The sequence below is a fragment of the Siniperca chuatsi genome, linkage group LG20 (genome assembly GCF_020085105.1).
Source record: "Siniperca chuatsi isolate FFG_IHB_CAS linkage group LG20, ASM2008510v1, whole genome shotgun sequence".
In the NCBI taxonomy this organism is placed as follows: domain Eukaryota; kingdom Metazoa; phylum Chordata; class Actinopteri; order Centrarchiformes; family Sinipercidae; genus Siniperca; species Siniperca chuatsi.
In genome coordinates, this window is record NC_058061.1 from 8,377,433 (window position 1) to 8,394,234 (window position 16,802).

Consider the following 16,802-nt stretch of genomic DNA (forward strand, 5'->3'; position numbering starts at 1 on the left):
TCACACTTCAGTACTGCATGCAATGCTAATGAAATTTCTCCCTTTTTAAAATGTATTTATTTCTTATTCAAAACAGATTTGAAAATCCCACACAGTAACAATCTTTCACAACAAGACTCACCTCATTTGTCACCTAAAAAATGATTCTTGTGAGGAAAAAGCAGAAAAATTGAATAGCAAATAAATTTTAAAATCTAATATAGTATACAGAAGTCAAATAGCTTAACCTCGCTGTTGGGCAAGAGCATTTTGTATTATTTGACTTAACAAAAATGTATTTCTAACTTTGTTTTTGTTGTGAAGCCACAAAACTGGCAAAATGTAGTAAAAGGTAAATAAAAAAAATAAGTATTAATTTATTTGATCAACTAATATAATTGGTGGTAAAGGAAAAAAGCTATGTTTTTTACCAATTGGTTGGAGGTTAAAGGAAAATAATAAAACTTTATATTTCTTTTTACAATCCATTTTAATTATTTAATCAACAATAGTATTTATCGATGTATTCAGTTATATTTTTGACTTGTCTTGATAACCTTTCAGGGCTCCATAGTTTTTAAGCTACAGTTCAAATTGAAAATTTATTTTTACATTTTGTACTTAATGCAGACAGTCGGGAGTTACTTATTTCTGTTGGATTGTCTTCTTTTTAGCTTCAAAGTCATGTCAACAAACTAACAAAAAAATAATTATGGGGAACAGGAGTGAATCTGTTTAGTCTCCTTTGTCATATTTGTTTTGAAAGATGAGCACAGTTTGATAGCGATGGACATAATATTCCTTTCTACTCCACTCCCCACACATCAGCAGGACACCCAGCTTGCAAGGACGCTCTCTCTGCATTCATGTGCACACGCCTGTGTACACACATGCACACACACACACACTTATGTAACAATCTTTTTTTTTGATATTTTCTCCTTTATGCATCTTCAGCTTCTCCTCTCCACATGCACAGTTGTCTCTTATATTAGTTGTGTGTGTGTTGTGTACTGTGGGAACGTCAAGAAACAGAGCTTTTCATGAATTATTCCAAAGCAGGGGGAAAAAAACGCAGCCTTGAGCTCCTGACATGACCACACACACACTCTCTCTCTTTCTCACACACTCATACACTCTCCCACAGTTTTGCTTATACACAAGGAAAGAAAGAAACAGAGGGAGAGAGAGAAAGACAGGAAGATAGACAGAGTCTGACAAATGCAGGTGCACAAAGGAGTGGAAATGACACATGATATGAATTTGTCGATTAATCTGTTGCTGATTGTTCTGCACCTGTACAGGGGAGGTGTGGATGAAGATATTGCATTGTTTTTAGCTTTGCAGTATGCAAAAAGACACTCTCCTTGCTCAACAAGCCAATAAATGCATAAAATGAAAACGTCAATAGACTTTTTTCACAGCGGATATTTTGACAGAGTTGAACACAGTTTTAACTAATTTCATTAACAATGGATGCTCTCCATTTAGGTGGTCAAATTCCAGTGTCCTGCTATTGTGCATTTTCATTCGCTGAGATGGCTTAGTGTGGCACTTTCATGGACCACAGCCATTGTTAATGTTATTAGATCCACCTGTGGTTTTCCTGCTGTGACAAGTCAAATGTCTGTTGTGAAAAAGATGTGTTGATGATGTACAAGATGTACAAGCCTACACCTTGATTGGTTACTTTTTTACTTTCACTGCTAGCAGCATGGTTCTCTGGCATGACAGTGTCACTTGGTCTGTTTTTTTTGGTCAAGGCATGCTAACAGTACGCACCTTAACATAATGTTAGCATGCTAAAATGCTCAAAGTTACATGTCAGCATGTTATGATCCCATAGTTGTGAACTTGCAGATTGAAGTGTGGGGATGTTAATATGCTAACATTAGAATTCAGCTCAAAGCCCAGCTGAGCCTAAGTAGGCTCAGGATGACAAAGAACATGCAGGCTGTTTCCATTGTTTAGTGGTCTGAGCTGCTTCATTGTTCTCTCCAAAGCTTGACAATGGTTCAAATTGATTCTGCTAGTGATTGTGTAGTCTTAGCCCAAATGAAGGATCAGCCAAGTCTGACAATGTATGAGATGTCCTAGTGTTAAGGATCTAAGAATAGTAAAGTTCTCTCTCCAGTTTTCAACCATCCAAGTTTTGTTTTCTGGTGTGTAATGAACAGATTAGCCTGCAGCCCTATGGGGCTGCTGGTGTGGGTTTGTTCTATTTGCGAATGCAAATTTAAATGTTGGAGGTGTATGTTAACACGAGTTAACTGATTGGCCACTGGTGAGCACTGGAGTTGTTTGTTATTTACCCTATAATTTTAGCAGGGCCGTGTCTTTATCTCTGTGCTAGCTGGCTGTGGTCAAGGACAGCACAGTGGCAGATGGCTACAGCCTAACACAAGCCTTTCATTGAGCACAGACTGTTCAGCAAAAGACCAAAAGAAAGTTAAAGAAAAAGAAACAGTGAGAGAACAAGACAGCAAGACTTGGGAGGTGTTTATTGAAATAGCAGGTCCTTGTAGATCCTCTCACCTGAGGACGCAAACTCAACTCTGCAGGCTCAGGGATCTTTCATCCGGCAAACAACAACTCTGCAGAGACTTATACCGTTCACCGCACTGAGTCACACTTCAAAGCACTGTTCGGTGTGTGTGTGGGGGTATTTATGTGTGTCTACTGTCCCAGTTAGACACAACGAGACTTAGAAGAAAAGGTGCTGCTTAACTTACTTTAATGAAGTAAGAGGTGAAAGGGAATAGCAGGAATGTGGGAGAATCTGCAATATGTAGATATTGTTAGAAGCATATTGTTAGAAGCAGACATTTTGGGAAATACGCTTGTTCGCTTTCTAGCGATGAAATAGACGAGAAGATCAATACCACTGTCTGTTAAATATACAGCTACAGCCAGCAGCTGGTTAGCTTAGCTTAGCATGAAGACTGGAAACAGGGGAAAACAGCTAGCCTGGCTTTGTTCATTATTGATTATTTTGATTAGTGATTAATCTACCAATTATTTGAAACTATAATAGAACTAAAGAAAGCATAAAAATATGGAATTATATTTGTGCTACAAACTTTAGTTTTTTACTTGTCCTTAATTGTGCACTTAATAGAAAAGCATAATAGAAAAAATGCATCAGATGTTTTTTTTTTTGTTCAAATTAAATTAATATCTATACTAATTTCTCTACAAAATTGATAGAGAAGAGTAGCTTTGGCAAATTTTATGGATATTGACGAAACCAAATACCCACGGTGCCGCACTTGTAAATTTTCATGGGTGCTTTAGTTTTTTTCTGTGCTCACAAAATAATGGCAACTGCTGTAGTTGATGCCAATTTGTCTCAGAATATGGTCAGTAAACCCAGGGAACACGCTTCATTTTTTCAGAAAGACAGGCTCTCTATTAAGTTTACTATCATAGAAAACAAAGAAAACGAGAAAATATTCACATTTTTGCTTTAAAAATTACTTAAACAATTAATCGATTTGCTGAATATCTTTCTGTCGATCGACTAATCGGTTAATCAACAAATCAACTAAACAGCTATAGGCGAAAGTTTAAAGCTCATTATTACACAGCTTTATTGAATACTCGATTCTGATTGGTCAGTTATGGCATTCTACGGTCTGTTATTTCTGAAGAGCAGACCGTTGCTATGAATAACAGACCTTTGCTATGTACGCAGTTCTGATCAGACTCTCGAGTCCAATCATATCAATCCGCAGAAAGAAGTCCTGTGGCAAAAAAAACATTTAAAAATAATTTTTAAATGAATTAAATCAATATTTGGTGTTAAATTATTGATTTATTTAGTAAGTGTCCGTGTAAAGAGTCCTGCATCACCCTGTCAGGGTTAATTTCGCAATAATGTACATTATCCCTTACCTATTGAGCACATTATATTGTGCTTGTTTAATTAACTGTATTAAATTAAGGCTGAACATGAAGTTTTACAGGGGGTTATGTTCTGGACTATTTTTTGGCTCTGAGCAGTTGCCAGGCAACCAGAAAACACTCCAGGAAGTTACTGCTCCCAGCCAAGAGGTACATAACCCCGTAAAACAGCAAATTGTCATTTCTAGACTTCTGTTTTTGTACAGATGAAACTAATGAGATTTAACGTGTTTATTAGTGAGTGTTAGAGGGGCTGCCTGGAAGGTGGGTTTTTTAATCTTTGGACAGAGCCAGACTTATGTTAAGCTAAGCTAACAGCTAAAAGACAGACATGAGAATGTTATTGATCTTATTTAACTCAAATAAGTGTATTTCCCAGAATGTTGAACTATTGCTTTAAGATCTGCTTCCTAACACAATGTGGGTTTCTATTTGTCTGTCTTAATTAGACACTTATCTGCTCTCATGGTTGTGGGCGATGTGAGACAGACAGTATTGTTGCCTGCAGGCAGATGGGAGCAAAAACCAACACACAAACACACTCCAGACTCACTTGGGTAATATTTTATTTACTCGTTAATCTTCAAAACTATTTTTCATAATAAATTTCCACTTTATGTTCATCAAAGAACCGTAACAATAAAAATAAAAGTAAATACTGTAGAAAAATTGTACATATAGAAAATAAACATGGTTAATGAACACCTAGATGTAGAATCCCATTGGTTGAGACACCTCCTTTGTTTCAGATGACAACACAACATAGATAGAGGGAAAAGAAAGCGATAGACACGGAGGAACTGGGAGGGCAGATAGGAAAAGAGAAGGGAGGAAAAGGAGGTCAAAAAGGCCAGTTAAGGATGGAGAGAACAAGGGAATATGTTAAGTTAATTTTGACATTTTACTTTGAAATCTCACACACAGTCCTTTCTTGCCCTTGTCATTTTGCATGCATCTGACTGGTTGGTTACTTGGAAGAACTAGAGGGGCTTGTTCATGTCATGGCACTGTTTGTATTGATATATCATGGAGCTACAATTCTTGAGCTGTAGAGGGCCCAGACACTGCAAAAGTCCATAAACAGATAATTGTACTGTAGTTTATCGGAAACCTATCTGTCTGTCCTGTATTGGTCACGTCATGAGTATTGATAAATCAGTCAACCGACAAAAGGACGCAAAGAGAAAGAGAGAAAAGGGAGAGCCAATGAAATCAAAGCAACTCAAGTTGTCATATCGCCAATGGCATCATGAAGTGGACTTTTCTATCTATTAGCAACACATGGTAACATTTACTTTGTTCTGTTTTTGATTCTTTTCCTCGGCTGGTTTTTGCTATAAAAGGTGGTTGGTTAGAGCAGGTATAGTGGGCGTGGCCTATAAGACATCAGGCTAGAAAACAGGACGTGGCCTGTGGTGGGCGCAGACATCCAGGTGTTGCACTGGAGTTACATTGCAACCCGCAACACCCCCCGTCCTCCTCCTCCTCCTCCCCCGACAAACAAACCTACCACCTCCGGACTTCGTTGGACACGCCACCACTTCACATCTCAGAAACTCAGGCATGCAGCACACTCGAGATGGTCACACTTTGTCAATGAGGATTTGAACTGAGATTAAATCATTGTTGAATCCCACAGACTGAAAACCATTTGAAGTGCGTATTTAGGAATACTGCAAGCCAAGGTGGTAAGTTTATGATGGTGGTGCGTCACGGTGTAACCTCTGGAGTTTCAACGCGGTATAAATCACACGGAGTAAGATAATTCACGTGCAATAAGACCCCCCCCTTCCCCAAAGAGTCTATACTGCCCAAATGTTCTTCATTATCATTGCCATAACAGTTGTCATAATGGTCTTATTTTCACCATTGTCTTCTTGTATAGTATTCAGTCTTATGAAGAAATGGTGGGTCTTTAGCATCGCAGGTATGTGTATGTCTGCATTTGTAGATTGTTAATATTTTAGTATGTGTGCTGTATGTATGTGTGTGTGTGTGACACTGCAGTCGTGCACGACTGGTGTCTGTAGGTAGCATCTGAAGTCTCAAGTATCCTGTCCAGGAAAATATCTCTCAGTTTCCCGCTGATTCCACCTTCATGATTTACCGGGGGCCGAAAAACATCAGCTCTGCAGCGTAACAGCCACAGCCCATCCATTATATTAATGGCACCAGCCCTGCCTCTGCCTACTCGTAATTCACCGTCTCTATGGCTACACCCTGATTTCCTGTCCTGTTGTTTGGGGTTAGACTTGGACCGTCGGTGTGCTTGTTTCTTCGGCATCCTCAGTGCTTTATCGAGTCCCATCTGCAAACAGGGAGGAAGGCCAAGAAGCTTGGAAGAGACACTTAGTGCTTGTCTTGGTGCTTTTACATCATCTTTGTTCTGGTGCTTTGCACTCTCGCTCAACACACTCAGTCTGCCATGTGCTTCACTTAAAGTCTTCCTTGACCTCTCTGAGTCCAACAGGAGAGGTCCTACTGTGGCAGGGGAGCGACTGGTCGTTTTATCTGGCTGGCCCCAAAATGGTTCTTAACTGGGAGTTGAACTGGTGCTTTTTTAAATCATTTGGAATGGTGTTTATGTTCATAAAACAAGCCTCTCTCAGAGGCTCTGCTCATTGGTAAATACTGTACAATAAGGGTCCATGCCCTTGAGCCAGTCTGTGTGTGTGTGTGTTTGTGTATGTTTGTGCTTAAATGTATGTGTGTGTGCTTGAATGTATATATGTTTGTGCTTGCCAGCATGTGTGCAAGTGTGATTATTGGAGAGTAAACATTAACATCAGCATGTCTATGTCAGTGTGTATGTGTGTATTTTTTTTTGGAGGATATATCTATTTATGTACATATACCATTATATATAAAGGTGTATGCGTATATGTCTGCTTGTCGGACGTCTTCCGCCTCAGACGTAGTACTCCTTGTCTTTGTTCTTCTTGTTCTTGGAGTTCTTGGTGATGCCCACCGGCTTGTCCTTGGTGCTGCCGTTGGGCTGTGTGGCCGAGTTGCTGATGTAGTTGCGTCTCTCGTCCACGTGGTAGGAGCCCTCGTCTCGGTTGCGGTACTTGTACATGGCATAGAGGAGGATGAGGATGCAGAGGGCTGCAGCCGCCACGATGCCCACCACCATGCCCGTGGTGCTGCTGCTCTCTCGCACCACCTCAGATGGACCTGGGAACACCTTCACCTCCGGTAGGGGAGGACGGGCTGTGAGGGGAGAGGGGAGGCATGTGATGTTACATTACAATTTACTGCATACATTATTAATTTGTATTACATGTCAAGGTGATGGGTAGAGAGCAGGAGCAAGAAGGCACAATGCATCATCATGATTAATTATTTGACATGCATTTTGCATAATTCTACATGCTGGCAAGGGAGCTGCAGCTTAGAGCCAAAGCTGTTTCCATATTATTACATAATGTATAAACAGATTCCATTACACCGTGTTGAGGAAGGCCAGAGCACAGCTGCCTATTATATAAATTTTTATTACATACATTTGACATACACATGCAGCAAGGGCTGCAGGATGGTGATATATGACACCATATTAAAAGATTGTTGGTAAAAGAATTTGCATGTGAATTCTTTGAGCTGGATGGAGATGAGGTGAGGGAGGGAAAGGCAGGAAAAGAAAGGAAAAGTAAGAGAAAAAAGGAAAGAAAAGGATATAAAAAGAAAGGTTGAATAACGGGATAAGGGAAGGGGAGGGAAGGCGGGTGAAAGCAAAGTAAGGGAAGGAGACGGAGATTGGGGAGTGGATGGAGAGTGTTAGGTAATGCCTGGAGGCAGAGACCTAAGTGGAAATGAAAAATTCATTGTAGCGAGGGACAAAACGGTAGTAAAAAACTGAGCGACAGTGAGTGTGGAGGGCATAGGAAAAAAAGTCAAAAAGGCAGTGTGATGTGAGCATTTGTAGGGGGCGGGGTGGTCTCACCTGAACTGGGGTCACAGGGGTCAATGTCTTCATCATCGCTAGGACACTCAGCAGAAGCCACCAGCAGGTCGTCTGCCGACTATGGAGAGAGGATCCAAAAAAAAAAAAAAAAGGTACATAAACACACATTTATAGATACTCACTATCCACAACATCTCCAAGAAAAAACAGCCTGTGCTCCACACCCCTTCTGTTTATTTCCTACATGTGTGAGCACACAGCACAAATCCATCGCCCACTTGTTTTCTAGTTTGCCACAAACACTTTTGCCTGTTACGGCCCCCAGCAATGGCAAGCAGCCAAAACTAGAGTACCATGCAGAGAAGAAGAAAGGAGGAGGGAGCAGAGAAACATTGAATCCTGTTTAAATCCACAAGGGGAAAGCCAGTTATCATCTCCTACTCTCTTGACCCTCCCCCTCTTTTTTGTCCTCCGGCCTCTCTATCTTCCACACCTCCCTGCTTCCCTCTGTTCTGCTCTCTCCATCTGATATTGGCTAGTGCTCATATGTGTTGGAGAAGAGAGGGATACAGTTCTCAGTTTTCATTAATTATCCCAGCTAAGCACTTGATGGTTCATTTAAATCTCCTTTTTTTAACACCTCTCCATAAGCACCATGTCAATAACTCATTTACATTCAACCTCTAACCTATATCAACCAACTAATATCTCAACAACTGCTTTATTTCCGTGACTTGCTCCCTCTCTATGGAAAAGGAGCCCTTTTTCCTCTCCATCCCTGGTCCTCCTGTTGCCATGGCAACTCTAAGTTCAGGCTGTTAAAAATGATGGGGAATAAAAAAAAAGGAGTGTGCACCCTCAGTGGGGACCTCTGCCATCCTAGCCAGAGTGTGAGGAGAGGGGGGAAAGACGGAGGAAAGGAGTGAAAGATAGATGGATGGATAAAAGGAATTTTAGGAGAAAGCGAGAAAGAAAGAGAAAAAACTGGATAGGAGGAGGGGGACTTCAAAGTGCTGCGGTCGTTACTTAACACCGTGCTAATGTGCTCCGCATATTCATGAAGTACTGTTAAACATCGCCCGCCTTGACGCTTCGGCATGAGAGATATGAATGTGTGTGTGTGTTTTAACCACACTGGGCGCTCAGTGCCAGCACTAAATTAAAATTGGATTGTGATGCATTGCAGTAGATGTTAGTAACCCACAGAATAAAGGAGAGAGGAGAGAGCGGCAGAACTATAAAAGAGAAGAGCTCTAGAGCCAGATTACAACCAGACCAGAACAGAATCTGAACCAAATCAAAGTACTAAGTGGTCGATGATGTCTTAGCTCAATCCTACTGGCAGTATTTCAAACAGAAATTCATTAAGCTTTTTCTCTGTCCTTGGTTGCTCTATTTCCTCGCCTCCTTGTCTTTGTAAGAACATAGATTACATAAGGTTAGAGAAGCGACCACTTAGTTTATTCATCTGAAAAAGCCTGCAGTGGCCTCGTATGGTGTGGTCTTGGTCCTGACAAGTCTACTGTGTTTTAGTTTGGCCTGAAACATACATTAGGTTATTGATGCTTGACTCTGTCTCTTTCCTCCACTGCTTTTCCAATCAGTTCTGCCCACTGGGCTGTCAAATGCTGCTAGGGTGAGCTTAGCCTCTGGAATCCAGCCAGTCAATAAACCTCGGTGCCTTTGCCAGGATCCAAATAGCACAAGAACCAATCAGCCAGTAGGCAACACATAACCCCTGACTGTCACCGATCAATGTCGAGCCACCATGCTCGATTATTGATCTAAAGACACCTATGTGCCCTCCACGGGAACCTGTTTAGAATCCTGATTTCAGCTAAAACAAAATTAACCAAGGCCCCTCCTCTGATCTGTGACATCTCCCCGTCAGCTGACCACCCCATTCAACCGGGAAGATGCCAGTTGGACTATTGATCCACCTATCACATGGGAGACAATGAACACAAGGAAAACTAGAGACATGCCAAACACAACCTAAATCACATCAATAAACCAAAGAAGTTTATAGAAGAAACCTCCGCCCCTCCAACCACCCTCCATCTCACCCTTCTTTGGTCCCTCCCTCTTTGTCCACATCTTTTCATAGTCTATCAATAGAGCATGCTGACATAATGATGGACACAGATACACAACAATAGGAGGAGGGAAAAAAGAGATACAGGAGGGAAGAGAAAGGAAGTGAGAGAGCATAAAGAGAAGGATATCTGCATGCTGAAAGAGCAAAATCTCTACCTGAGCAGCCGAACAGTGCCAACGACCGTCCATGCCTCCCTGACTGCCTAGTTCACACATAGTAGCTGCACTCTGTCCTCACACACTCTTGCAGAAGATTCAACAGCTTGTCTGCTACTTTCACAACTGGATATCAAACACACGTGTACATACACAAACTCTACAATAGGCAAACGTGCTCCATTGGTCTATTTCTATTTAGACACATCTACACAGACACACAAGCATACACCAAATCAGGCTGAAGTTGGCAGGCTGATGAATAGATCCTGACGAGAGAGGAGAGAAGCTAGCTTCACTACTGCAGATGGTGAGATAGACTCATACACCGCCTGCATTAACAGCCTATCACTGGAGCTCAACCACAGAGAGGGAGGGAGGGAGGGAGGGAGGGAGGGAGAGTGGGAGAGAGGAGGGGGGTAGTGACGGGTAAATATGGAAAGATATGGAGGGAGAGAGAGCAAAGAAAAGTGAGAAGAAAGGAAAAGAAAAAAGTGAGCGAAGGAGGAGGGAGAAAGTATCTCCAGAAGATGGAGCGAGTGGAAGGAAGGCAAGAGGGAGAAAAAGATGTAAGAGTGAAGAAGATAGCAAGGAAAAAACCGACAGGGAGGGAGGATGGGAGCGAATGAGAGATAGATGTTCAGAGGGCTTGTGGAAGTGTATGGGTCAGCTGATGCCTGATAGCCAATAAGAAGCCTCACGTTTCTTCTATCAGTCTTCCCATCAAACACAGGTACACACATACACATGAACACAAACACACACACATCCACAGACAGACGCCAAACATCAAAACCAAACTCAAGCTCTGTGACTCAGAGCAGCCTCTAGCATAAACACTCACACACTCTCACACAATCTCTCTCTCTCTTCTCCTCGCTGGTGCTCTGCTGTCATGCATTATTAATCCCTTCCACTTTTCAACACACCAAAATATATATATATATATAAATATAAATAAAAAAATTCAATAAACTGTGGACTTCAGGAGGAAGCACATAACACATCCTTACTGCACAAAGTACCGACAGTAGGAGTAAACCCGTGGGGCGACTTAGGCAGATCCACTTTAACAGCGCACCCAATGGGCATGTGCATGAAATCGATAAATTGCTTGGACCCGAAGCACCTTTGGAAGACATCTCACTGCCCCCCCCCCCCTGATGCAATGTGCTGCAATTCAAGCCTATTGTTCTCAGTCCACCTGAGTGTTTGTGTGTGTGTGTGTGCGTGCATTCTGCGTTCGCCTCTACATTGTATGTGTGCACTGGTTGAGGCTAGGTTGGTTGCCAGGCAACACTAGGCAGCCTCAATGGAGAGGCTGTAGATTCTTCTTAAAGACAAACACACACACACACACACACACACACACACACACAACACACACAGAGTTTAGAGGCCAGTAGGAGTGATTTGACTTACACAAACGAGCAAACACACACACGCACACACACTGCAGCATGTTGAGCATATAGTGGGTCTGACCTAGTTCTCATACAGTGATATTGACTCCAGTGCACAACTCAGCATCCCAGATTTAGCACTGACATCAGCATATCATAAGAGCAGGAATAGTTAGTTTAAAGCACATACACGTAAACAGGGAGCAATTGAGAAAACAAGCCCCTGTGACCAAGGCTGTCACTCTGCAGCACTATCCATCCAGCTCTCATATCCATTATTGATGCCTGAGGCTTAGCTCACAGCTTTCTGCCTTCTATTATTTATGTCTGAAACAGCTGGTGGTTTATACACAGAGGCGTTATTCTCTATGGGAGTCTGGATGGGAGAGAGAAAGCAAGCAGCGGGTAGTGGGGCTCACTATCTCCATGGCAACTTGTATCATTGGGAAAAAAAATATCTTTTTTAGTGCGGCAGGCACAGTTTTATGACACAGAAGAAGAACTGCAGCACACACAGACGCCCACAAAGAGCCTGACAACATCTCACTAGTGATCTGAACAATAGAGCAAAAGAGTCGGCGGGGTACCTGCTGATAATGTATCCTCTGACATTAGCATCGACTCTGCAGTTGCATCCACTATAAATATGCTTCAATAACACTTATGTGTTTCTATTATAGTTCCATTTGAATCAGTTTACTAGATGCATATTATGGAAAAGCTATTACAGCCTCCATTAACACAAACAATTCTCCTCCTATAATTTAGTGGGTAGGGACCACTTATTTGAGAATTTGCCATCTAATCCATTCATGTGAATGTGCTGTAGCAGAAAAAGTATATGCATATATGAGCCTTCTATTGATAAATATTTTTGGCCCTTTTTTTAAGGACATCTGCTTTGTATTGTTTGATATAGATGATGTTTCAGCGCAAATAAAATACTATTAGTCACTCATCAGGAAGAAGAAAAACACCCAAGAAAGGTTAAATACAGCATATTTTCTTATGATATTTGATTGTTTGGTTGTGTCAGACAAGACATTCTTGAATTTTGAATCTTATTACAATAATAAGCAGACTTTTCAGATATCTGAAAAAAAAGTGATTAAAGCATCATTCATAGTTATTCTGCTCCTTGGAGCTGGAGCAAACAGATAAGGTTTAAAACTTTGATGTTTGAGCATCCTAGTGGCCGAGGGGTCTAACTGACCATCTCAACGTCCATGGTTGGAGTCTGACTTTGATGCATGTCATCACCCCTCTTTGCTACCCCCTCCCCCTGTCAGCTTTCCACTGTGTACTGTCTAATAAAGGCTAAAATGCCTGAAAAAATACTTTACAAAAACTTTTGTTCTCATCTGCCTTTGACTGAATCTTGAGCATTCATCGCTATCCACCTTGTGCTTGGATCCTGAACTATCTTCTATTTATGTTTTTGATTTCTTTTAAAATTAAAATATTTTCCATGAAATGTGCGACATAAATAAACTAGTCTTGCCTTGAGTGGAGTTTAAAACAATCCCACTCCTCCTGACATATCTTGCTATCCTCTAGTCTTTGATTAGTGGGCTATGTGCTTGCTAATCATCTTACTGAGTTCGAAAAGAAACTTATCAAAGCAAATTAACACTTTTTAATCACCCATTGTCACACTAACGTATGATGGCAGTGGGGTGACAGGACATATATGCAATACAAGATATCTGAGGAATTACATACAAGTAAATCTTTGTATGACCACACACAGCAGGGATTTAGTGAGTTTCCGATTCACAAGCTGCCACGGAAAAACTTAAATTTTTCCGATTGTGCTCTGACCTGCTGTGTGGCACCCTGTTTCCTGTTGGTGGCCGTGGTAGTTGTGATGTCACTTATGGAGGGGGCGGAGTCAGAGCGGTTGCCCCCAGCTGCAGCACTGGACTGTGGGGTGATGGAGGAGGACGGCATGTCGCCAACCAGTCTTGCGCTGCCGTCCACTTTGATGTGCGGGTGCCCCTCAGCGGCCATGTTAAGGATGCGGAGGCCGTTGTAGTAGAGGCCAGACAGCTGGCCCTGGAACATACCTGTACCTCGCTCACCTCCACCAACACGCACTGTTGTCTGGCTGTTGAAGATGGTCAGCTGGCGACCTACATGGACACACATACAAACACGCACCAAACACACAAAGGCACACCAGGAAGGAACATACGGACAGACACACGCAAATACAGTCACACGCACATACATACCAGTGGTCACATACGTGCATACATACACACACAAGAGTGTTTGAGTGTTACACAATCCACCACCCCCAAGCCATGGTGAGAGGATGGGATAGATTAAGCATGGCAGAGCAAATCGAAGCCGTGGAGAACCGTGGAGAAGGCTGAGACTGAGAGAGATAAGAGTGAGAGCAGAAAACAAAGAAGAAGAGGACGGGGGGAGGGGGTGTTGGGGACTGAAAAGTTGAGGAGGAGGATATAGAGGCAAAGGACAGAAGGAGGAGGAAGAGGCAGCAGATGAGAGGAGTCAGAGGGCCCTGAGAAGACGGGGCAGACAGATGGTTGCTATGGTGATGGTTGTGCGGCACGACATTGTATTTGAAGGAGCAACAGACAGGCAGACAGAGAGACAGAGATCTAGAGAACTGTTGTAACAGCCCTATGAAGCATGCACAGGTTATAAGCTCTAGCACTGCTCACTGTTAAAGGGACTAGAGGCTAATTTAAGGAGCTCTGCTGACGTTTATGAGGAAAACTTTTACATTTTTTCAAAAAGCATTGCTCTATTGGTCATTTCAAATTTACATAATTCTTACATGTCACAATACTTTACATGTACTTTAATTTGATTACAAAATTGTTTTTCAACATATAATCTTTAGTAAATGCTTTATTGTTTACAATTTGATAATAAAGAAAAAAATTATTTACCAGTCTTAATAAAGCATCTTTTATCAGTACTTCTTTTCTATTTTCTGATTTATTCACATTTAAATCTCTCCATCGTCCCTTTAACCTGATATTATCAGATACACACTAACAAGATACGTTCACAGGCACTACAGTTTACACAGTATTACACACTACAGCTGCCCAACTTTTAAATACTTAGTTATGGATTTAGATTTTTAGATGTTAGTTGATGGTGCACAATAAAGTATATTCAACTGTCTTCAAATTGTATTTTTTAAGCTCAAAGTTTTAAGGAATTTTAATCAGGGTTTTTACCTTTGTCGAGTAGCCAATCGTCAACTACTCGACCGAGCCGATAGGGGATTCGCTGTCTGGCGATGGCCAGGCGCTCGTTATCAATGTTGCCTTTAATTTAGAGATGAAAACACAGTAGTAATTACGCACATCCAAACGTGGTACAGGAGCTGGATACAAAAAGAACAGCAATGAAAAGAAAGTAATGGTCTGCTCATTGTTAGCATGTCACTGCGTTAAGGTAGGCTTGATGTGCTAAGAGAAGAGGAGCTGAATTCACTATGTTTCCAGTGAGCGGACTCTTACTCTCTGTTCATTGGGTTTAATTTAAAGAGACATTTCAGGGGTTAACATCTGCAAGAGCACAGGGAAATAATGTTACAGCTGCCACATACTGTCTATATTTAGAGTTACATACAGGAAGAACCCTCACACACACCTCACAACAATTAGCATTTAGCATTTTAGCTATGAGCTACCTAAAGGCTGGATCTCATTGTGTTAAAGACTACTACCTAAGATTACCACTTTAAATATAAAAACCAACAAATATAAAAACAAAGACAAAATACACTTTTTTCTTTTCCTTATTTTTTCTCTCTAGTTAAACATTTAACTCAACATATGACATGTTTTTAAATTATTGTTTGTCCAAAAATGCACCAACTGTTATTATTTTCTTTTATGGTAAGAAAAACAACTGACACCTGAATTGAATATTTTCATAAATTACCTTTAACACTATTTAACAGGTCTAACATGACATAGCTGACTAATATACAAGCTATTGTAATAACTCATTTTATGGTTTAAAAAGTCATGTTTCATATCAGATCACACATATTTCATTTCAAACACAATAACATAAAACAAAGCTGCAATTATATTTCTCAACCTCAGTGTTTGAATATAAACATTGATAGGAACACTGATGTGATTCATCAATCAGGAGGTGGGTTGATTTGGACTAAGGTGTAGTTAGCTCTGTCCCAGGACAGGCAGTGCTGTGGTGGGTCAGTGAGTTGGGCTTATGTGGGCGGGGCAGGGCCTACCTGAGGGATAGCGCTCTATGACCGGCAGGTCGTCCAGTTGGAGGGTTGCATTGCCTCCGCTGCGGGTGAATCGAATTATGTGGTACTTCCCATCGTTGACAAACTTCGAGCTCTCCTCGATGTTGATGTCATCAGTGCCAACATTAAACACTACTCTAATGTTGCCTTTGTCCTGAGGAGGAGGAGAGATACCAAAGTGCTTCATGAGGAATGTAACTGTTTTAAAAAGGCAAGGATATAATTTCTTTCATGTTTTTCAGGTCCTAGTTTATTGTGCTTAATGCCTAAAAAATTGTGTTCCCATGTGACTGCCTGTGTTTTTGTGTTAAAGGGGAACTCCACCGATTTTCCACATCTGCACAACTGGATATCTGGAAAAAGTTGTATAAAGCCTTTTGTGGCTCCAGACGGAGCTGTGCGAAAAATTGCCTCAAGCGATGTCACTTCGTCACATCGGTTGGGGCTGAAGACACGTTTGACATACACGTTTGAAAATGAAAAACATCTGGGAGTGTGGAGTTAGAAAGAAGTGAGTTTACCAGACCTTGGTAGCCCGCTCCTCATCTGTGTTTAAGACTAGCAGCTCAAGGCTACATTAGCCTCTACTAGCATAACACACCTGGATCCCAGAGCGAACTGTCTGCGGTTGAGTTGCATTGTGGGTAATGTAGGCGACAGATTTCGACAAATAATGAGAATGCATGGAATAAAAAAAGATATCTCTGGTTTTGCTGCATCGATTTTGACCCCCCCTTTTGTTTAAAAAAATGTAAATTGGTGGAGTACTCTAAACTTCTTTATGGTGCCATTTTGGCCAGGTCTCTCTTGTAAAGAAGATAATGGATCTGTCCAAATACCCACACTTGCGGAATGCGAGTGGTGGAGTGAAGTTCCTACTTGTGTGACTTTGTTTAGGCCAATGATTGGTTAATAAGGTCATCTTGTCACTTTCACAAATACAAAAACACATACACATAATGACCAAATAAGTAGGATCAACCATACAGTATTATGGTTACAATCAGATGACAAACAAATGTTCATTCAGGAGCTGAGAGCTGTAATTAAATCAAGTAATGGTAAAGTATTAGTGGTATTTAGTGTATAAAAC

General features: G+C 41.3%; 1 protein-coding gene across 22 annotated transcripts in view; it reads right to left on the bottom strand.

The window, feature by feature from the left end:
• Window positions 1-4,431: 4,431 nt before the first annotated feature.
• Window positions 4,432-16,802, bottom strand: part of nrxn1a (neurexin 1a) — a 58,348-nt gene continuing 45,977 nt past the window's right edge. For 14 of the 22 annotated variants that reach the window (XM_044178679.1, XM_044178696.1, XM_044178686.1 and 11 more), the window contains 5 exons: window positions 15,692-15,863; window positions 14,661-14,750; window positions 13,264-13,574; window positions 7,826-7,904; window positions 4,432-7,092 (listed from right to left, as the gene is read on the bottom strand). In XM_044178679.1, coding sequence (XP_044034614.1) covers window positions 6,791-7,092; window positions 7,826-7,904; window positions 13,264-13,574; window positions 14,661-14,750; window positions 15,692-15,863 — 954 coding nt within the window. In that variant the 3' untranslated portion in view covers window positions 4,432-6,790. The remainder of the gene's footprint in view (window positions 7,093-7,825; window positions 7,905-13,263; window positions 13,575-14,660; window positions 14,751-15,691; window positions 15,864-16,802) is intronic. The other 8 variants (XM_044178697.1, XM_044178690.1, XM_044178688.1 and 5 more) reach the window with 1 other exon arrangement.